General features: G+C 39.8%; 3 protein-coding genes across 3 annotated transcripts in view; all 3 read right to left on the bottom strand.

Moving 5' to 3' along the window:
* Positions 1 to 4,410: 4,410 nt before the first annotated feature.
* On the bottom strand, positions 4,411 to 8,859 carry LOC128112716 (protocadherin beta-3-like). The gene has a single exon (XM_052741969.1). The coding sequence runs from the start codon at positions 7,441 to 7,443 to the stop codon at positions 5,068 to 5,070; it is 2,376 nt and encodes a 791-aa protein (XP_052597929.1). The 5' UTR covers positions 7,444 to 8,859; the 3' UTR covers positions 4,411 to 5,067.
* Positions 8,860 to 8,986: 127 nt separating this feature from the next.
* On the bottom strand, positions 8,987 to 13,562 carry Pcdhb2 (protocadherin beta 2). Its single transcript, XM_052741968.1, has one exon. It carries the CDS (start codon positions 12,738 to 12,740, stop codon positions 10,341 to 10,343), a length of 2,400 nt encoding a protein of 799 aa, XP_052597928.1. The 5' UTR covers positions 12,741 to 13,562; the 3' UTR covers positions 8,987 to 10,340.
* A 790-nt stretch (positions 13,563 to 14,352) lies between these two features.
* Positions 14,353 to 23,539, bottom strand: part of Pcdhb1 (protocadherin beta 1) — a 35,458-nt gene continuing 26,271 nt past the window's right edge. Inside the window, exon 2 of the mRNA XM_052741967.1 lies at positions 14,353 to 15,051. Within this exon, the coding sequence (XP_052597927.1) occupies positions 15,028 to 15,051 (24 nt within the window). The 3' untranslated portion in view covers positions 14,353 to 15,027. The remainder of the gene's footprint in view (positions 15,052 to 23,539) is intronic.

The following is a 23,539-nucleotide window of genomic DNA, read 5'->3' as shown; positions in this document are numbered from 1 at the left end:
CAAATTATTAATTTTACTACTCCCATGATAGAGATGAGAACTTTAGACCTCTTTACTACTATGCCTCTGCTTTTAATTATTGCTTTTATGAATTTCAAAAAAACTATTCTTCCTACCTTGTATAACCAATAGCCAAACAATGTGTGTTTATATTTACCTTTCCTGTTACTGTTTGCTTCTCAACAGAATTCCATAGTCTTAGAATTGTTTCTTTCTGTCTAATGAGTTACACAAAAAGTATTTCTTTTGATGCTGATTAGAATGTGATTAATTCTCTGTCCAAAATAACTTCATTTTTGAAGGGTGTGAAGGTAATATAATTCTACTTTTTAAATAACTTGAAAGACTTTAGAGACATTGTCTTTAGTTTCATGATTTATGTTTTAAAATCAGCTGTCCATCTTGCAGAATATTTTTTAAAATAATTTTACCATATTCATGTGGTTGCTTTAAGAATTAATTTTTTCCTTTTCAACTAGGTATTGATCAACTTTCCTGTGACACAGCTGACTGTTCTTTGTCTTTTACTTATTCTGAGTTTCACTAAGTGGAAGACCTTTACCAATTTAGTAATTGTTGTTCATTATTTCTTTCTTATTCTCTCATCCCATCTAGGATTACAGTTGTATGCATGTGAGAGAAATTCGTTATATCCCAAATGTTACCAATGTTCTTTTCGACACTTTAACTATATTTTCTTTGTGTTTCTATTTGGATATTTCATCTGGAGTCATCTTGCAACCACTTTTTCTGCATTTCTTTATATCTATGGCATTAACCGACTTAGTTCCATGTTATGTTTTTTTCTCAGTTACAGAGTTTACAGGTTAAAGTTTCCATTTGATGGTAAAACTTCCTTTTAAAATCTTTTATACACTGTTCCTTATTTTAACACATTAGCTATATGTTAAAAAAAACTGTTTGAGACATTCACTTCTAATATCTGAATCATTTAGACCATATTTTTATTATTTTTTTATAGAATCTTTATAGAATTTAGTTATGTTGATGAGTGCCTTGAAATTTCTACAGAATGTTGGGAAACTATGTAAAAGCTATCTGGGATCATGATTCTATTATCTTTCTCTAGCAGGAATTCACCTTTTGCTGTTCGCTTGTTAGAGCTCTGTCTAATCAAACCACCCTGATGCAAACAGGCACTCTACTTGGTTGAGGTTTTTTGCAAGCCTAATAAGCACCCAACTCTACAACATTTACAGTTGAGAACTTGTTATATTCCTATATCCCCTTCTCATTGAAGGCTCCAGACTATTCGTTTAGCAATTAAAACTTCACTCTGCTTTTGATGAATTTTCTGCTTGGGTTCTGTTACCCTGGATGTCTGCCCTGAGTTTAAGTGCTATGAATGGTGAAACTAAATCAAAGCTTGAATCCTCCAGCCTGTCAAAGATTGCCGATTTACTTTGTCCCCATCAAGAACTTGTTGCATTTTTCAGACTTAGCAAATTTCTCTGAGGCAATACAGACTGTTAGTTCAGTTGCCCAAGGACCTTTCTTCTCAGAAATCTTAGCCCACCCAATTCTTATAATATCACTGTCTTTTTATTTTAAAAGTATAATTTCTGACTTTTAGCCTGTAAGTTTAATTGCTCTGTGATGTCAGACAATCAGTCTAAAATAGAAGGTTAATTCTACAGATATAAGCACACATTTTAGCCTGACACTAATAATGCAATATACTATATTAATAATGTTAATTATATTAATTATTATATTAATTAATTAATTATAATATGTACTTTTGATCATGCAAAGAGCAAGTCTTAAGGTGATATGAGCTTGACCACCTTCAGTAGAATTTCTGCCCTGAAACAGCACATGTTAAACGCATTCCATGCCTTAAAAACAGCAGCACCAAATTGCAAGAGATGCATATGTAATAGAAGTATCTGAGGAAGAAAGACATATTAACATATGTGCCATTATCAAGATACCTGGCTTCCAGAACCTGGAAACAACCTAGATGCCCCTCAACCGAAGAACAGATTAAGAAAATGTGGTACATATACACAATGGAGTACTACTCAGCAAAGAAAAACAATGATGTCATGAAATTTGCAGGCAAATGGATGGAACTAGAAAATATCATCCTGAGTGAGGTAACCCAGACTCAGAAGGACAAACACGGTATGTACCTACTCATAAGTGGATACTAGATGTAAAGCAAAGTGTAATCAGGCAACAACCCACAACTCCAGAGAAGCTAACTAACAGGGAAGAACCAAAGAGGGACACATGGACTGTCCTGGAAAGGGGAAATAGATGAGATCTCCATGAGTAAACTGGGGGTGAGGGCTGGACAATTGGAGCGTAGGGGACTGGGGATGAGAGCATAGGGGAATGGGATGGTTGAACAGGGAGGGAGGGGGAATGCAATGAAAGAGATACCATGATAGAGAGAGACATCATGGGATAGAGAAAAACCCGGTGCTAGGGAAGTTGTCAGGAATCCCCAATGATGACCCCAGTCTGTACTACTAGCAATAGTGGAAAGGGTGCTTGAACTGAACTGGCTTTCCCCAGAGATCAGATTGGTAAATACCCTAACTATTATCATAAAACTTTTCGCCAGTGATGGATAGAAGTAGATGCAGAGATCCACAGCTAATCACTAGACAGAGCTCCAGGAGTCCAGTCAGAGAGAGAGAGAAGAGGGATTCTATGAGCAAGTACATCAGGATCATGATGAGGAAACATGCAGGGATGACCAAACCAAACTAGAGGGAACTCATCAAAGTTGGACCAGTGGCTGTGGAGCCTACATGGGACTGGACTAGGTCCTTTGCATGGTGAGACAATTGTGAAGCTTGATCTGCTTAAGAGGCCCCCTGGCGGTAGGATCAGAATCCATCTCTGGTGCATGAGTGGGCTTTGTGGAGCCCACTACCTATGATGGGACACCTTGTGCAGCCTTGAGGCAGGGGCGAGGGCTTGGACTTGCCTCTACTGAATGTGCTTCCACATGGGAGGCCTTGCCTTCTTGTGGGAGGGAGTGGGGAATGAGTTGGAAAAGGAGGCTGGGGGTGGGGGGTGGGAGGAGTAAAGAGGGATATCTTTGATTGGTGTGTAAAATGAATGAAAAATTTTTCTTAATTAAAAAAAAAGATACCTGAGTTCTATTCTCCACTTTTTTCAGTAACAACAAAATGACCTTGTTCCTAAGGTATGCATTTTGCGTAAGTTGTTTGGCTCATGTTTACTCTTACAGTGTAGTAACTGAAATTCAAATTGCTGGTTCATTTTATAAGCTGGTGGTGGCCCCTAGCTGGTCTAGAATGTCCCACACTTTTTGAATACACAGCAGGATCAGAGTGGGGTGTCCCTTGGTGTTTATTTTGCCCACCTTCATCTACATGATTATACAAAATGGACTTGGGTGGCTAAGTTAAAGTGGGCTTGAATTTGTCATGATGTTAAAGTATAATGTAAACCTTCATTTAGGTTTATTAATGGTCATCCCAAATATATTTCATTTATGTATCTGATAACAATGGAAAAGTCATTATGTCATATATTTGTGCTTGACTCTGTTCTGAGTTTTATCTCTTTCTTGATTCACTTTTAAGGTTGGATAAAGACTAAAAACTATGTTTCAAGACTATGTCAAGCTCTCATTAGCTTTCCTTTTTGTTAAAGGGTAAAAGTAATTCTGGGAGTACACAGGTCCTAAAACTCCAGGAATAAAACATACGGGATTTTAAAATAAATCTGGGAGTATAATATACTGGATCTTAAAATAAATATTAGATTATAAGGAAAGTTTTTAAATGGCTCATGTTTTCTGACAAAGTTCAATAACATTTCATAGTTAGAACAAAAATAAATCTACTCATAAATCACATCGTAACTTCACTAGTCTTACTGAACATTAGAGCAAACAATCACGATTCAGACAAATGCAATATTATCCCATCATATTATGCTCAAAATAATATGTATTTCATACAAATAAACCTTTCCTTAATCTAAAAACGAAGCTAATTTATAATAGCTGAAGACTACATTAGGCAACAAAAGTAAAATGAAACACCCAAAAAAGAATTTTTTAAGTATTTAAAAAACTTCCCATTGCTATCAAATATTATAAAATCAAATGTCTGAGATCAGCATTAAACATAAGGGCCAAAATTCAGAAGAAATTTCCTCTTTTTAAAGGTAGGGAAAACTAGAGACCCCAAGAAATTACAATCTGTTCATTATACTGGGACCTCTGTCAATGTGGTAAAGGAAGGAAGGAGACACAGAAAGTCAATGCCCTGAAGAGCCCTCAATTAACTGAGGGGAAGTTGGTTCATAATTCAGATTCTGAGATTATTTTTTTAAAGGATTACATCAAACCAGTGATTAACAGACTGGCTTCACACACACAAAAAAGGAGGAAGCATATAATATTTTCTCCTTAATTTTTATTGTATAATAATTATTTGAGAAGTTTAATTGTAGTGTTTACGGCACACTATAATTATCTGCACACTGCAATAATAAAAAATGCACATAACAATATCTAGGATACACGGTTCTCACAACAGGATACGACACAACTTCCATGCACTGATGTTTTAATGAAATGTGTGTTTACATATAATTTCGGAGAAATAAGTGTGCTAAATTTTATAGCTATGCAGATTGCTTAACCCAAAAAGGCCAAGGACTCAGAAAGAATTCCAAGCAATGTAGCCTAAAAGTCCATAAAGTTATACAGTAAAGATATGTGCCACAAATACACACAACTTTAATTTTTCTTCAGTGCACTGAAAAGTTACAGAATGTCATGAAGACATTAGTTTCATTAACTGTTAGGACAATAATCACCAAGAAATGCCCAAATATGGAGAAGATGCATATATAATTGGCACAACTACAAAATCCTAAGTAAAATTAGTATTAATTTACTAAATTAATTTACTAATAGAGTAACAAGTTTAGAGCTATTTGGGATGCCATAGGTTGGATTACTGGTTAAAAAATATTAGGCAGCACTTCTTAAAAGACTAATTACAGTAAGAAGTTGACCGAAACTGAGAGATGGTGAACCATTTGCAATATTTAGCTGACTAAAAAACTACTCCTGCAGTGGGGACTTCCCTTAACTTCTCTCTCAGATCCTTCCATAAACAGGTTTGGTATCACCGGATTCAGGAATTTGAACTCACCTGTCCCAGAGTCTCCTGTCAGACACACTTCTGTCCCAGTGCCGCTGACATCCACCAGGTGACCAGGAAAGTGTCCCTCAGGCACAGAGCAGCCACCCAGAGAGGCCGCCCTGGCCCTCCTGCACAGCCTCACCCCCACAAACAGCAGCACAGACAAGAGGAAGAGGGAAGACACAGAAGCCAAGGCAATGACCAGGTACAGAGTGAGCAAGTCCTCATTGTCCTGCGCGGAGTCGCGCGCCACCTCTGGCAGAGGCAGGTAGGGCTGAGAGAAGCCATCCACCAGCAGCACATGCAGAGTGACACTGGCAGACCTTGGAGGATCTCCATTGTCCTTGACCAGCAGCAGCAGCCTGTGCTTGGGAGCATCGCGCTCACTCAGCAGCCTGGAGGTGCGCACCTCACCATTGTGAGCCCACACGCTGAACAGCCCGGGCTCTGTGGCCTTGAGCAGCTGGAATGACAGCCAGGCGTTCTGTCCAGAGTCTCGGTCCACTGCCACCACCTTGGTGACCAGGTAGCCTGGCTCTGCCGCCCTGGGCAGCAGCTCTGTGCAGAGTGCAGAGGCGTTCTGCAGCGGGTAGAGCACGAAGGGCGCATTGTCGTTGGCGTCCAGCACCAGCACTTGCACCAGCGCCTGGCTGCTGAGCGCAGGAGAGCCTTGGTCTGAGGCGCCCACGTGGAACTCGAAGGTCTGCAGGGCCTCGTAGTCCAGCGCCCTGAGCGCGAACAGCTGCCCGCTGTCAGCATTGATGGAGATGAGCGAGGAGAGGGCCAGCTGCGGGTCGTGGGTGGGCAGCAGAGAGTAGGTGATGTGGGCATTGGAGCCTGAGTCTGAGTCTGTGGCGCTGATGGTGCCTATGTGCAGGGCGGGGCTGTTGTTCTCCTGGACAAACAGGGTGTAGGAGGCTTGTGTGAAGGCGGGGGCGTTGTCGTTGACGTCAGATACTTGCACTGTTATGGTGTGCTGGGTTGTGAGCCTGGGTGTGCCCATGTCGGTGACTGTGATGGTGATGTTGTACTCAGCTCTGCTCTCTCTGTCTAGAGCTCCTTCAGACACTATAGTGTAGAAGTTCTCTACAGATGGTTTCAGGATGAATGGGAGATCATTCTGGATGGAACAGGTTGCTTTACCATTATCTCCAGAGTCTAAATCAGCAACACTGAAAACAGCCACCACAATCTCGTCCGAATTCTCCGGGATAGGACTGTTAACTGATGACAAAGTCAGTTCTGGTGGGTTATCATTCACATCAACTACCTGGACTATGACTGTGCATTTTCCCGAAAGGCCTCCACCGTCTTTGGCCTCTATGTCAACTTCGAAAGTATTAATTGTTTCATAATCCAAAGCCTTAACTAACTGTATATCACCAGTAGTGGGATTTAGTTGAAAAGTTTTGAGAATTTCTTCAGAAGCATGGAAAAACACATAGGATATTGCACCAAAATTCCCCACATCTAAGTCAGAAGCTGAGACCGTGATAATGACAGAGCCAACAGGACTCTTCTCTAGAACCTGAACCTCATAGAGTGACTGTGTAAATTCTGGGGCATTATCGTTTACGTCTAAGACCAGGATGTGGACCTGGGCAGTGCCAGACTGAGGTGGGGATCCTCCATCCAGGGCTGTGAGAGTTAAACTGAGCTCTGGCTGCTCCTCCCGATCCAGAGCTCTGTCTAGCACTAGTTCTGGATACTTCCTTCCATCCCTACGACGGCGGGTGCGAACGTGGAAATGGGACTGGGGAGAGACCGTGTAGTTCTGGAGTCCGTTTCTTCCCACGTCCAGGTCCATAGCATTTCCCAAAGGAATTACTGTCCCAGGTGGGGAGCTTTCCAGGACTTTAAGCTGCATCGCATTTTCAAAGAACTCCGGAGCGTTATCATTTATATCTATGACCTCGAGCTCATTTGTAATAAACTGCAAAGGATTATGCAGCAATATCTGAAAGTGCAGCACACAAGGTTCTGTGGAACCGCACATCTCCTCTCGGTCCAATTTCTCAACCAGGAGCAAATCTCCGGTCTGGTGGCTGAGCTGAAAATACTGTATGTTCCCTTTGGAGATAGCCTGAGCTCTCCTTTCAGCCAGTTCTTCTACCCTGAGCCCCAGATCCTTCACTAGATTGGCTATTAAGAAGCCCTTCTCTTTTTCCTCGGCAACAGAATAGCGCCTAGATCCAGACCCAGCCAGAGACCCACCTAGAAAAACAAAGAGAAGCAAGACTTGCCTTTGTTTAAGGAAGCACTCTTCTCTGGCCTCCATTGTATTTCTGCGGTGTTTTTCCAGGGGCTTGTCACCAAAAGGAGCCTTGTATTTCTCTGTGAAAAGCGCAGTCTTTTGGAGATAGCCTAACAAGTAATGTTTTCCAGAGATTCAGACTTTCCTGCTTAAAAATCTGCCCAGGTTCACAAGCGCTTGTCTTACCGCACCGGATCCCTCTGTCAATCTGAGTACGGAGTCTAAGTGTCTTAATTCGCATTTTTTGTCAACAGCGCCACCATGTGTTCGTTTTCAGTTTTAAATTCTTAGAAAAGGTTTTGTTACTGGTTTTGATCTATGTCGGTTTTTTTCCCCTTATCAAACCTACTTGACCCTACTGAGGGAGTTTCTTGTGCCACATAAGTTAAACAAAAACGAAGCAAGTATAATACACTAAACGGGGTTAGCTATCTCTAAGAAGAGTCCTCATTTACATGATTTACATTACAAGGGCACACATGAAGCAATCTGCTCTCTCTATGAGTGTCAGGAGGGATACACACTTGCTCATTACTGAGTTTATTCCTAATATCAGTGGCACTGAAACTAATAGCAATTATATTTCTATAATGACATGTTACGGTACTTGATACTGACTGCAAGACAGTTGACGATAATTGAAACAGTGGATGTCACGGGAGGTCACTTAACCAAGGTTCCACATGTGATAGATAAGGTGGTTAACTAGAGACTTTGATACCAAGACTGTCCTTTCTGGCTCTGCTCATCTCAAATCAGATATTCAAATTCCATACATTTAATATCACACCTCATTCAAATACACATAAAATTATGTAAAAATTAATATTAGGTTGAGAAACATTAGGGATTAAAATATTGATAGCACTTTGTGTCACAAATCCAACTGCAAGAAGTGAAGCAAGTTGAGTGAGTGACTTGGGAAACATCGAAGCATATTTAAATTATAAAATTAAATATCAGAATTCTGTATTCATTAAGGCAGTGGATAGGAGACTTGAACTAAGCATTAAGAGAGGAAAAAGGAAAGATATATTGAAAAAACAATAGAGTGATAACTGCATAACATTCAAATAACTATAGCAAAATCAGCTTATTATACTGTATGTCATAATATTTAGTTCCAGCAAAAGTTTTGTTCATTAAGTATCTTACCACATTTAATTATCAGTATGTCACAACTAAAACAATTCTTCTTTCAATCAGTCAAAAAAAATAAGAACCTAAAACATCCAAGTGACTGTGCTAATTATGAAATAAAAGGGAGCTACCCATAAACATAACTCAAAAACTTGAATTTTTAAACAATTATTTGTGTGTGTGTGTGTGTGTGTGTGTGTGTGTGTGTGTGTGTGTTTAAGTCAGAGGAGTTTGGTTTTCTACTCCCATCATGTGGGTCAGGGGATGAACTCAGGTTGTCAGGCCTGTTGACCATCTCATTGGCCCATCACAAACTTTATTTTACAAAGGCATTGAAAAGTCTATGGTATTAAAGAGGGTAAATAGAACAAGTCCATCCAGAAAATTAATAAAAATTATAATGGATCCACATACACTACTCACGAACTTATGTTCATTTAAATCTTTAATGCCCGGGAAATATTTTTAGAATGGAATACCAAGCCACATACAAATTTTCTAAGTTGATAAAAGATAAAAGCATACTCTGTTGTGTACAGTTCAATTATAATAAAGTCCTGAGTAGTTTAATTAACTGGAAATGTTAATGCAATGCTTGTAATCCCAGCACTCTGGATGGGGGAGGACCTGTCACAAGTTCAAGACCACAATGAGACCTTTTCTCAAAAAAAAATTTAGGCCGGGCGGTGGTGGCGCACGCCTTTAATCCCAGCACTCGGGAGGCAGAGCCAGGCGGATCTCTGTGAGTTCGAGGCCAGCCTGGGCTACCAAGTGAGTCCCAGGAAAGGCGCAAAGCTACACAGAGAAACCCTGTCTCGAAAAACCAAAAAAAAAAAAAAAATTTAAAAATATTGAGTTCAGCACAAGAGTTTTGAAAGACTATTTGAAATAAAACATAAAAAATTATCATGCCCTTGAAAATCACTAGGCATACATCCTTTAGCTACATCGTTTAGAACAGATGGAAATTTAAAAATCATAGATATTTCAGAATTTTTAAATTTTAAAATCATAGAAATACAATTTCAATTGAGGTTGTTTTGCATTTACAATTTGAATACTTTGTGAAATCCAACAATTAGGGTTCCCACAATCTTTAAAAAATTTTAAGTTTTGCATGCTGATACTTTAAAATATGTGTGTAGATAAACATGGAAAGAATATTATATTTATTCACACCTGTGTAAAGAGTTTCAAGTCAGATCATAAGATAAATGTTATATTAACAAGAGAATAAATGAAAACAAATAGTCTGGGCTGCAAATTGTTACCACTCAAATAATGAGAGAAAACAATTTTAGACAGCACTTTAGAATAAGCCAGAACTGGAGAAGTTAAATTTGGGTAATGATGCTCTAACTCAAACTTCAAATATTTCTGCAGGGCACAGTGCCATCCATGCACCTTTAATCCAGGAGGCAGAGACAGGTGGATGGATCTCTGTGAGTTGGAGACCAGCCCGGTCTACATAGTGAGTTCCAGGACAGCCGGAGCTACATAGTGAGGTCCTGTCTAAAAATAAAATGATTTCTGAAAACACAAATTTTACTCTCACATTATAAGTCAAACAAAACTACAAGACTAATTACAATTGGAATACAAGCAAAATTTAGATTCCTTATTCCACAGACCTTACTTATTTAGAAATACCAGTAATGTGCAAAGGATTGGAGTAAGATAGTTACTTTCAAAGGAAAAGAGACTCCTTCAGCTGGCAAAGCAGTAAAATCAGGCCTTTAACGTTTTAGCCGAGACTCGACTCCGTATTTCCTCATCAATATTTAATTGAACTCAAAACTATTACTGTAACTGGCGTTTGTATTATTCTCTCTCTCTGAACTCTGAAGAAGGAAGTTGGGAATAACAGGCTTCAGAAACTTGAAATCTGTGGTTCCAGAGTCTCCAGTCAGACACACCTCATATTGGTAGCTCTGAGACAGGGTCCCAGTGCCTCTGACATCCACCAGGTGACCAGGAAAGTGTCCCTCAGGCACAGAGCAGCCACCCAGAGAGGCCGCCCTGGCCCTCCTGCACAGCCTCACTCCCACAAACAGCAGCACAGACAAGAGGAAGAAGGAAGACACAGAAGCCAAGGCAATGACCAGGTACAGTGTGAGCGCGTCCTCATCCTGGGCGGGGTCGCGCGCCACCTCTGGCAGAGGCAGGTAGGGCTGAGAGAAGCCATCCACCAGCAGCACATGCAGAGTGACACTGGCAGACCTTGGAGGATCTCCATTGTCCTTGACCAGCAGCAGCAGCCTGTGCTTGGGAGCATCGCGCTCACTCAGCAGCCTGGAGGTGCGCACCTCACCATTGTGAGCCCACACGCTGAACAGCCCGGGCTCTGTGGCCTTGAGCAGCTGGAATGACAGCCAGGCGTTCTGTCCAGAGTCTCGGTCCACTGCCACCACCTTGGTGACCAGGTAGCCTGGCTCTGCCGCCCTGGGCAGCAGCTCTGTGCAGGGTGCAGAGGCGTTCTGCAGCGGGTGGAGCACGAAGGGCGCATTGTCGTTGGCGTCCAGCACCAGCACTCGCACCAGCGCCTGGCTGCTGAGCGCAGGAGAGCCTTGGTCTGTGGCGCCCACCTGGAACTTGAAGGTCTGCAGAGCCTCATAGTCCAGTGCCCTGAGCGCAAACAACTGCCCGTTTTCTGCGTTGATGGAGATGAGCGAGTCGAGGGCCAGCTGCGGGTCGTGGGTGGGTAGCAGAGAGTAGGTGATGTGGGCATTGGAGCCTGAGTCTGAGTCTGTGGCACTGATGGTGCCTATGTGCAGGGCGGGGCTGTTGTTCTCCTGGACAAACAGGGTGTAGGAGGTTTGTGTGAAGGCTGGAGCATTGTCATTGACATCGGACACCTGCACTGTTATGGTGTGCTGGGTTGTGAGCCTGGGTGTGCCCAGATCAGTGATGGTAATGGTGATGTTGTACTGTGATCTGGTCTCCCGGTCCAGGGCTGTGTTTGTCATAAGAGTGTAGAAGTTCTCAACTGAGGGTTTTAGAATAAAAGGAAGATCCTCTGGGATGGAGCACAGCATTTTTCCGTTGTCTCCAGAGTCAGGATCTGCAACACTGAACACAGCAATTACGGTTTCCGGGGAGTTTTCTGGGATGTGATTGGTAAGTGTGGACATAGTCAGTTCCGGTGGGTTGTCATTCAAATCCATCACTTGAACAAACACCACACTGCTTCCAGAAAGTCCCCCACCATCTGTAGCCTGAACATACACTGTATATGTTTGGATGGATTCGAAATCCAGTGTTGTTGCTAAAAGGATTTCTCCAGATGTTCCATTCATTCTAAATGTTTTCCGAATGTCTTCAGAAGCTTGGGAAAAAGCATAAGCTATTTTTCCGTAGTTCCCAATGTCTAAATCCCTAGCAGAGACTGTAGCAACCTGGGATCCAACAGGACTGTTCTCTGGGACCTGGACCTCATAGCGAAACTTTGAAAATGTGGGGGCATTGTCATTGATGTCCAAGACTTCAATAAGGACCAGGGCGGTGCCAGACCTGGGTGGACTCCCACCATCTATCGCTGTGAGTATTAATCTGATTTCAGATTGTTCCTCCCGATCCAGCACTCTGTCCAGAACCAGCTGTGGCAATACCGTGCCATCGGGACTGTCTTGTAATTTAAGATGAAAATAGAAATTGGGGCTGATTGTGTAAGTTTGGAGACTGTTGCTTCCTACATCTAAGTCTTGAGCCCGTTCTATTAGGAAAGTGGTTCCGGAAGCAGTCATTTCTGAAATTTTCAAAATTATTTCTTTGTCCAGAAAAACAGGAGAATGATCATTTATGTCCCTAATCTGTAGCTCAGCCTGAAAAATCTGCAAAGGATTTCCCAGTAACACCTGGAAAGGTACCACACAGGGTTCGGCGGGGCCGCACAGCTCCTCCCGGTCCAGTTTCTCCCTTAATAACAAATCCCCGGTCTGCCTGTTGAACTCTAAGTTCAATTTTTTCCCTTTGGAAATGACTCGTGGTCCCCGCGCAGCAAGTTCATCTACCTCTAGCCCCAGGTCCTTTAACAAATTGGCCACAAAAAAGCCATTCTCCGCTTCCTCCTCCACTGAGTAGCGCCTAAGAGTGGACCCAGCCTGAGCTATGCCCAGCAAAACAAAGAACAGCAGGACTTGCCTTTTTTTCAGGACTCGCTCCATTTCCTCTGCAGCCTCCATCGCCTTCTGGTCTCCCAACAAACTCGCTCCAGCCGTGGTTCACGTCGTCACTGACTTGCTCTGCAAATATCTTGCAGACAATGGGATAAATCCACAATCCCCAGGCCCAAGACTTTGCAGAACGGCTGCCTTAGAAGGCCTCCCCTCCTTCCTCCTCCCTTCAGCGTCTGGTTCCTGGATGGTTGGCTGGTCTCGGTTTCTTCTACTTATGAGGCTGCAGCGCCACCCTGTGTTCTTTTTAAGCACTTGTTTTCTCCAGAGCTTTAAGACAATTCACCGTCATTTTGATGGCTCTCTAAATAGCACAATTCTTTTATGTCTCACAATATACCAATATCTTCTCTGTGTTTCGAAGGCTTTCATTGCTTCTATAACGGTATGTAAGGCATGCGAAAAATTCAGAGTTTTTTCGCAGTTTCAAGAGGATTGGGGTGAAAAATCAACTTCAGGACTGAAAGGCTGACTGGGTGCCATACAGAAAGCTTATTAACTAGGAGTTCCCAGTTTTTATTCACAACTTGGGCATGTCCACATTTGAGAGTTGGGTTACTGCTCTCACGTCAACGTCAACTGAAAGACTCAATAGAAGACCAAGAAACACACAGGATTTAATGAGAATGTCCTAGTGGGCGCAGAACTGTCCTCACGAACACTTCCTCTTTGCATTGTTTCAGACCCACATTTCCCTGACGTGTGATATGACCAAGTCTCATAAAAAATCTCCATGGTCAGTCCATTTCTTGTCAGTATCTGTGTTTTTATTTTTCCTTTCTAACAGATAAGAACATTTTGATATAACTGCAATTTAGTTATTTCGTCTGTCAGAGTTAGTAGGTTCATAATACCAAGTGCATAGTAAACATTTAAAACTGCTTATTTATCTTTTTTAAAGTCTTTAAGAGCCGGTTTATTAAATCAGAATCCAAAGTATATAAGCTGAAACTTATTGCTAAGTTTAAAAAGTTATCCTTTTCGAATGCTCAGGGAAAAGAAATGAATTATCAAGCCATAAAAACGGCATATTGCTTACTCTGGCTACCTTCCAGCATGGATTGGAAAGGGGTTCATGAGCTCCCACCCCTGGGGAGCTATGGACAGTTGATGGCTTCTGGGGAAGGGAAAGTCAGTTTTCTTTAAGGTGTGGCTCCAGACCACGCACCAGTGGACAACCCACACCCAGGTGTGTATGTACAGCTCAAATTGGAGTAGCTGGGTTACCAAATGAGAATAAACAGGACACAAATCTGGGGGTGAGGAGATGGGAATGGATCTGGGGGGAGTTAAGAAGAAAAGTAAGGGTGAATAGGACAAAAATACACTGCATGAAATTCTCGAAGAGTCAGTGAAAACATTTTTTAAAAGAAAGACAATATTGTTTCAATTATATAACATTCTGGCAAAAGGAAAATTATAAAGACATTAAAAAGATGCTGATTATCAGGGGTAGAGGAGAATAAGGACAAAGAGCTAAAACAGATGATTTTCAGGACAATGAAATTTTCCTTTATTATACTATAAAGGTATATATATATATATGTAACATTATGTGTTCGTAAAAAAATAGACTCATACAACAGGTCAATCCTAGTGTGAACTTTTCACTTTTGTGGACAGTAATTTGTACAACAGTGTTATCAAATGTGTTATGCTAAGGCAAGATATTAGTAATGGGGGTTGTGGTGGAAGAAAGATGGCAGATGGGAACTCTGGGTAGTATTTGATTTTCTGTGAGACCTAAAATTGCTGTAAAAAACAAAGTTTATTACTATAATCTTTAAAAACCTTTGCTTTGGCATATATGTATATATAACATGAAAGTAGAAGGCTAGGGGAATAAAGGAGCAGAAGGATAATAATAATAATAATAATAATAATAATAATAGGAAAGTATGTTAATGGGGATATGGAAGAAAATGCTCAAAATGCATTATATGCGTGTATTAAAATTGTCCTTTTGAAATCCACTACTGTGTACAGTGGCTACAAAGCAACTAAAACATTATAGAAAAAAAACACTTATATAGAGAAAATATTCAAGTGTGTAGAAAAGTTTAAAAAAATATATACAATAACTACAACTCTACCTTCCACCCAAACAAAATAGCTGTTTTTTTTTTTGTGAAAGTTGCATAGACATTGCCATGGTTGGTTTTCTGTCAAAGTGATCACAGGCCAGAGTCATTTGGAAAGAATGAACATCAATTGAGAAAAGGTCCTCACCAGATTAGCCTGAAGACAAGCCTGTGGTGCATTGTCTTGATGGATGATTGATGTGGGAGAGCCCAGATCACTGGAGTGGTGGCCCTGGGTTCTATAAGAAAGCACACAGAGGAAAACATGGGAAGGGAGCCAGTAAGCAGCACTCCTACATGACGTCTGCATCAGTCCCTGCTTTCAGGTATCTCCCCTGCTTGAGTTCCTGCCCTGACTTCCTTCAGTGATGGATTGTGATGTGGAAATGTAAGTGAAATAAAACCTTTATTCCCCAAGTTGCTTTTAGTTGGTATTTTATCACAGCAACAGAAAAGCCTAACAAAGACATACATCATAATATTTCGTCTTCAAACATTCAATAGGCACCTCCTAAATATGAAGATATTGTCAAGTGTAACCATGATGCTACTATCTCACCTGAGAAAATGAATGATAATCCTATATTAAAATCCAACTCTTGGTATATACTATTGTCTTTCCATTAACCTCTCCCAATTTTCCTTAGCTGTGATAAGTCACTGTCGAGTTTCCTTTACAGATACACCTTTTTCTCAGCCTTGTGCTATAGCCATGTCTCAGAAACTGTTTCAACCAAGTTCTGTGATTGTTTGAGTGTTGTATCATCTACTAATTATAGAATAGTTGCCCGTCTCTGAAAATCAGTTTTTAATAAAATGTTCAAACCATTTGTCTTATATGCTATCTTATGTTCTAGATTTGTGTTATCATGGTGATGTTTAACTTGTTCGCCTATTCCAGAAAGCTGGAATGGAAGATTTATTAATATAACAAAGTCATGTTTTCAAAAACTCACATTGTGTAAAAAAAAAAGGTGGGGGGCAAATCACAATATCCTTTTCTTAACATTTAGAAAACAGATGCCTACTTCAACCCTGCTGCACGGTTTTTGCTTTTTTGTAATTCACTTTGTGTTATAATAATTCGAAGTGTTTTAATTCATTTGATCTGAGCACCAAACACAATTCATCCAAGGGATCAAAATCTTTAAAAAAAAAACTTTTACATATGTAGATCATTTGAACTTATAGACTTAATGAAGCATATGATTATTTAGTTTTAATAGATTCTTTGAGCTGAAACAGTTATGGGGATAACAGAAAGGGGAGGAAATATATGATGCAGAAAATTACACAATCCAGTATTTCTCACAAGTAGATGATATAAAAAGAATGCCTAAGATTCAGAGGAAAAAATACTCAAGAACATATTATGTTTTTTTGTGTAAAGTTCTTCGAACTTCTCATGTTGGGTCATGTCTCACATTATCAGTTAGGTTTTGTTTTTATTTTGGTGATATTCATAAGTCTAGAAGTATAAAGGGAGTTTCTCTTTTTTCAGATATAGAAACAGTACCAGTATTTTGTGTTGATACATGGTTTCCAGCTTTCAATGCATTATTTCCACCATGATATTCTAAATACCCACATTCTAGACCTCTTTCAATATAGACTTCTTCGTGGCCCTTCTTCATGGGCTTCAACTGGCTTTGCTTATTCAGCCCTCAGGGAGAATAATAAAGAAAGCTCTTGTGATCTTCTAGTAACATTCACACAAATTGTGTTAGCCTTTTTGAAAACTAAGTAATTTTTTCATAATCTATTAATACAAACAGTTTACTCAAGCAAGCAAGATTTCAAAATAAAGAGGGTTTACATAGAGAAAATAGGTGCTTTGTTATTCTTTTCCCGCAGTACAAATACAATTCATGGTTTTGAAAAAAAGTATATTAAAATGCTCATGTCTGGGGTGAAGAGATGGCTCAAGAGTTAGGAGTACTAGCTTTTCTTCCACAGGACCCAAGTTAGATTCCCAGCGCCCATGTGGTGGCTCACAACCTCTGTAACTGCAGTTCCAGGAGATAGGATGTCCTCTTCTGGTCTCCGTGGTCACTGCATGTGTGTGGTGCACAGATACACACTCAGGTAAAACACTCATATGTAAAATAAAAAATATTTTTTAAAAATCGAAATTTACATGACTCTGCTTAAAGTGAACCACTATATATTTATAATACAAACTGTCATTTTGAAAACAATCATTGCCATGGACTGTTGCTTGATTTGTGCAGGAGGGGGGTCCACACTTATGTCTGGTGTTCTTTCACTTTCTTTCAATGTGTACACACACATAGATAAGTAATTAGGTAGGTAGGTAGGTAGGTAAATAGATGGATAGATAGATAGATAGATAGATAATTACATTTTTAATGATAACAGCAAATGTAATTTCATTTTTAAAAAGATGGTATGGTTATATGTCTGTTAACTATAAAATACCTTGTGGAAAATTAAAAAGGATGTGGGAGAACAAGGAATATGAAAGAAATATAAATAAAAAGCATAATCAATTTGAATCTATCAAAGAAATATAAGGAAATAATGCTTGAAAGAGAAAAAAATGAAATAATATATATCATCAACTTGAGATATGTGTGGTGGTTTGAAAAATTGGCCCCCATAAGTCCATAGGGAGTGGCACTATTAGGGGGTGTGGCCTTCTTGGAATAGGTGTGGCTTTATTGGAGGAGGTGTGCCACTGGGGGTGGGCTTCAAGGTCTCAGAAGCTCAAGCCAAGCTTAATAGCTCTGTCTTTTCTTGCTGCTTGCAGACCCAGATGTAGAACACTCAGCTCCTTCTCCAACACCATGTCTGCCTGCATGACAACATGCTTCCCATCATGATGACAATGGACTGAACTTCTGAACTGTAAGCCAGCCTCAGTGACATGTTTTCCTTTATAAGAGTTGCTGTGGTCATGGTGTCTCTTCACGGCCATAAAACCCAAACTAAGACAGGATACTTAGTCGGGCACATGAAAAGGCACAGAAAGAAAAACAGCAAAAACTTAGACCACAGCAATGAAAATGTAGATGATGGATAGTCTGAAACTTTCCCTGGACCTGTCAAGAGATAACTGGTAGAGCTGAACAAACCAACCAACCAGAACCAGGTAAAGTCTAAGCATGGAGAAAGTAGGTGGCACCTCAATGTTCTTATTCATAACCATAACCTTAGCTAAATCACTATCTCTAAAAAACTAGGTTGTTCTAATATTTCCCTATCTGTAGATAATATGCCATAGTCAGACTAAGTCAAATCCTTGAGTAGCTGATAGAACATGAAGGCCTTAAAAACCTGGTCGCTTCCCATAGCACATACTCCTTCCTGCATCTGATATAGTAGGAAGGATGGATTACTATTGCCATCAAAAACTATCATTCACACCAATACCGTGCCACTTTTCTCAGTGCAGCTGCTCCCTGTCTTCATGTGGAACTGGACGTTTGGTAGCCTTACAACTCAAGGATTTCAGAGAAAGCAATTTCTTTATTAGTTTTGATTGGAGTCGTGCATCTACTGGGACACAAGTAGTGAGTAGGTTACTGGGACAGTTTTCTAAGTCTCTATCCACAGCAGTATGCTACTGAAGTACATGTATTTCTGAAGTTATTTTCTCATGATTGATAAACAGAAGGTAATTTGGTGAGAATGAAGACATGTCATGTTTCACTTACATCTTGGAGAGTCTCTAGATTTTTTACTGTGGTGATAGTATGTTTATCCCAGAATTGTCTATTTCTATAAGGAGTTGATACTATGAAAACTATCATTATGCTGGCTAATTTTTTGTCAACTTGACACAAGCTAGGCTCATTTGGGAAGAGGGTACCTCAACTCAGAAAATATCTCCATCATATTGGCCTGTAGACAACTCTATGGAAGCATTTTTTGGTATTGATTGATGTTGGAGGGTCCTAGGGGACCCAGCCCACTGTAGGTGGTGACACCTCTAGGCAAGTGGTCTTGAGTTGTATTAAAAAAAAAAAGCAAAATGAGTAAGCCAGGGAAAGCAAGTCAGTAAGTGGCCTATCCTGTGGGTTCAGTTGTTGCCTCCAGATCCCTGTCCTGACGTCCCTTCTTAGTGGACTATAAACTGTAAGGTGAAATAAACTCCTTCCTCCACAAGTTGCTTTTTGTTGTGATGTTTCACATAATAAAAAGCAAATGAATAATGAAGAAGTGATGAGTTTTGCTTACCACATGCTCCCATAACGATACTCAGCCTCACCTTAAGATCACAACAAGGGAAACAGCTGACCATGGAACAAAATATCTAAAACCATGAGATTAAAAGAATCCCTTCCTTCTGTAAGTTAATTTGGGCATTTGTTCACAGTAATGAAAAAATCTGACTAAACAAAGAAGAAGAAATGTCCCCATAGGCTTTTATATGGATGGCTTGATCCTCAGTTGGTATCATTGTTTTGGAGGTGCTTCAAACTTTATTTGGTGGGTCCTAACTGGATTTAGTAGGTCACCAGAGGGAATGTCTTTGGGAGCTGTATCTTGGCCTGGCTCTTTCCTGTTTCTCTCTTTACTTCATAGCCACAATGAGATGAACAGTTCTGATATGTTACACCCTTCAAACCTAATGGTCTCCTTCACCGAAGGACCCAGGCAATGAAACCAACGAACCATGAATGGAAACCTGTGACACTCTTATCCAAAATGAATCTTCCTTGCCTTAAACTTTCCCCTGGGTATTTGTCACAATCGTGAAAAGTCTACTACAACAGCGCATGTATGGATGTATATGGCAACCAGTCATGTAGTATTGTGGTGGTTGAACTAACCCAACTGGAATTTGCCAGTTCCAGTTGAGGCTATTTCATTTTATCACTGTTCTGGCATGTGAAAGAGTAGATATAAAATTAGGACTCAATGTATACTTATGAACAGTGCTCTGTTTATATCTAAGTCTGTATGAATTTTAGTCCCTACAAGAATGTTCCATTGGATTTTTTACAGTGTTCTTGGATCCAGAAATACACAGGTGGGTAATGATTTATGTTTATGCATTTCAACTCAACTTGGAAAAGTGCAATATATTTTTCCCTTAGCAACTGAAAATGTTATGCCAATGTCTCACCAGATCTATCTCTGGACCCAGTTTCTATATAGCATGAAACCTTGAGTCTGGGGATCTTTATAAACATTGATTGCCATTCAGCCTGAAATCCTTGGGTCCTAAACCTCTGCTAAAAATATCAAGGAAGATACCAAATTCAAAAAAAAAAGATACCAAATTCTTAGTTCTTCTGAAACAAAATCCAACACCTCCGTATCTTGAGTGGTATATGCTTAGCAGAACAGAAAACCACACTCTGCCTTATACTGAGCTTTAAGCATCCCGTTATTCTGACACCTTCTAGCAAACACATCTCAGCACAAATTCTGGTCACACTATCCTTCTGTTATGTAAGCCACCAGGATCTCAGGCTTTCAATGAAACTCTCACCTACGGAGTGATGTAATACATAACAGTTTTGCAGTATTCTTTAACCAGTCCTTACATGAGATTTTTCTTCCAGTGTATTGGAGATACTGTGGTGATAATTGGTAAAGAACTATTTTTTTCTGTTCAATGACTAATGAAACAAATTAGAAAATGCAAATTGGAGCATGCTTTTAATCCCAGCACTTGGGAGGCAGAGTAGGCAGGTAGATCTGAAGCCTGGTCTACAGATTGAGTTCCAGGACAGCCAGAGCTACACAGTGAGACCATGTCTCAAAAAAAGAAAATGCAAATTTAGCATTCAAATAATTTATCTACGTAGTAATAATCCCTTGGGTTTATCACTTAAATAGTGAAAAAGACATGAGTTTCTATGTTTTTTTCAGAGGTAGGATGGGTCTCAGTATTTTCTCCAGGATGGCCATGAACACTATTTCTGTTTTTCTTGGCTTTGGGAGTGCTGAGGCTATAGGAATGTACATTTTCCTTACAGTTGTTTATAGACATTTGAGTTTGTGTTGTCAAAATCATCAAATGACTTTATTTTTAATAAAAGTCAAAATTATACAGTATTGATCAAGTAATACACACTTGAATTGTGGAGATGTGTATGTTAAAGGAAAACTTATTTGAGACTCAAGATTATTGCTTATAAAATGCATAATTTGCTTTTTGAATTAATGAAGTATTTAATATCTCCAAGATGCAATTTTTATTAAAAATAGAAAATAAGGTCTTATAAGCCAATAGGATGAAAAGCATATAAAGGAAGGCACTCCTGAAGTTTTTTTTTTAATTGCAATCCTGTCTATCTGCTTTGTAAATGCCTATGAATCTCTTACACTATGAAATTTACCTTGACTATTACATTCATGCTGTGTATATGCTTTCAAGTCTAAAAGATGTCCTACTTTTTTGCTGCTACTAGAATGTTTGTGGGGAATGTTATGATTCAAATTTCTTTTCTTTTTTTTTTTAGTTAAAAGGGAGGTTTATTTTGTGGTAACTTACAAGTGAAAGGATAGGTAGGTTGCAGGGTCTGGGAAAGGTGTGGTGCAGTCCAGCGGTGTTCTCTGGAGAACTCTGCTCAGTCTACCTCCAGCGTCCAGGTCCAGGAACCAAGAGAGATGGTGCATTTGGATCTCGGGTCATCAGGGTCCTCTCTTGGCCCCGCCTTGTAGGCGTGACAGTTACTGAAGTCTCAATGGGGGTTTGAACTTCCAGATCATGGTTGGAATGGCTACCCACTACATGGAAGCACTAAGAACTAAGGCAGACTCAGAAGCCCAGAGTATAGAGTAGAGAGGTGTTAGGGACCCAATGAAGTGCAGAGAAAGGTATTTCAAAGAACTCTTCCAGGTGATCTGAATGACTTGAGTGGTTTCTTGTATATACCAAGATATTCCACAGAATCTTGATCATTCTTTACCAGTCATGAGGATGAACTTGCACTAAGTTGCCTCTGTTTTTCCCTTAGTCATCCTTGTGATCAAAAGCCCCATTTGCCAGATGGCTCTGTATGTGAGGAGATAGCATATGTCTGTTACATGTGACATAACAAAGTTAACTCACCCAAATGGGAATTGAATTGATAATTTGTTTATATAAGGGTTTCAGAACTTGTAAAACAGGAGCAAAACTAAATGGATATAGCAGGTTGTATTTACGTATTTATCCATGTCCATCAATAATTATTAAAGAAAAGGAAGCCATAAACTTGAGATGTACCCAGGAGCACATTAAAGGGGTTGGAAGGAAGAAAAGGGTGGCGATGTAAATACAGTCATATATGAAAATTAATAGTGAATTTAATTAAAACAAAGAAATACAAATGTATGTTATTTTCTTACTCCAAAGTCAAATTGTTTGGGTGTCTTATATAACTTTGGATCTAACTCTATAGTTTTTCATGAAATCAAATTTCTTAAAGAGATCATTAGTGGTGGAATCTTTGAAAAACCAATATGCACTATCCATACTGTATTATCATTAAAAAAAATCATCTCTCCCATCAGTTAGGGAGAAGAGAAGGGAGATTTTCATCTCCAAAATATAAAAGGAAATCATTTAGGCTTCTGAAGACCAGAAGTAAAAATACTTTGGATATTTCCACACCCCACCCCTGCATGTACATCCAATTTGGCATCAAGTTTAGTGTATTTATTCTTTAAATTGTTTTTTTTTTTTTTTTTTGGTTTTTCGAGACAGGGTTTCTCGGTATAGCTTTATGCCTTTCCTGGAACTCCCTTGGTAGACCAGGCTAGCCTTGAACTCACAGAGATCCGCCTGCTTCTGCCTCCCAAATGCTGGGATTAAAGGCATGCACCGCCGCCACCACCCGGCTATTCTTTAAATTGCTATGATAAATTATTCCACTTATATTTCTATCTCTAGTTATAACATCCTCACTCAGGGTATTTTTTGTTAAAAATTGTTTGTGCATATGTACATATGTGTGTGTGTGTGTGTGTGTGTGTGTGTGTGTGTGTGTGTGTGTGTGTGGTGAAGGTGCCCTCAGAGGCCAAAAGAATCATATCCCCTGGAGACAGAGTTACAATCAGTTGTAAAATGTCCAATATAGATGCTGGAAACCTAACTATGTAAAAGCACGAAGTGCTTTTAAACATTAAGCTATCTCTCCCACTCCCACACAGAATATTTTCATTTGCTAACACATCATAGGAATCACCTTCTTAAAAAATCAAAGCAATATACTGTCACTCCAGCTGCTGAAATCACTGCAGTGACTCCTCGTTGCTTTGCTTTTTTTTTTTCTGTTTTTGTTTGAGATGGAAAACTCAAGATCTTCTTGCTTTGCCTGTGGAATTTGGGGTAACAGGCAGTATTACCCCTCACATGCCATTGCCCCATCTACTTGTCCAGATTCAGTGTTTAGGAATTTATCTTCTTAATAAATGGCCTCTAGATCCTTTTCTTTAGTCTCCTGGGCGTTCTGATTTCCTTCTGGTTCAGGTGTTTTGTTGTCTGTTTTGTATTTGCATGACTGTTTTTTTCATATTATCAGCTCTTTCTTTCCCTTGAATTCCAGCTTGACTAATGACTTTTAAGGTGTTGAGTGTTCTGTGTTGCATGAGTTGGTTGAAGAAAGAGGCTACTCCAAGATGAATTTTTAGGCCTGGTGGCAGCAGGAAGGTCCAGACTCTGATAGACTGGACTTTGAATTGCCATTCAAAGGCATATTGTTACACAAAGTTGGTTTTTGAGTAAACACCTTCCTCATACCAAAGTCTCTAATCTACATGTCTGCT

Source organism: Peromyscus californicus, unplaced genomic scaffold, assembly GCF_007827085.1.
Source record: "Peromyscus californicus insignis strain IS unplaced genomic scaffold, ASM782708v3 Scaffold_17__1_contigs__length_78620276, whole genome shotgun sequence".
NCBI classification, from domain to species: domain Eukaryota; kingdom Metazoa; phylum Chordata; class Mammalia; order Rodentia; family Cricetidae; genus Peromyscus; species Peromyscus californicus.
The sequence above is the reverse complement of the archived record's forward strand: the minus strand, read 5'-3'. Positions and strand labels throughout refer to the sequence as shown.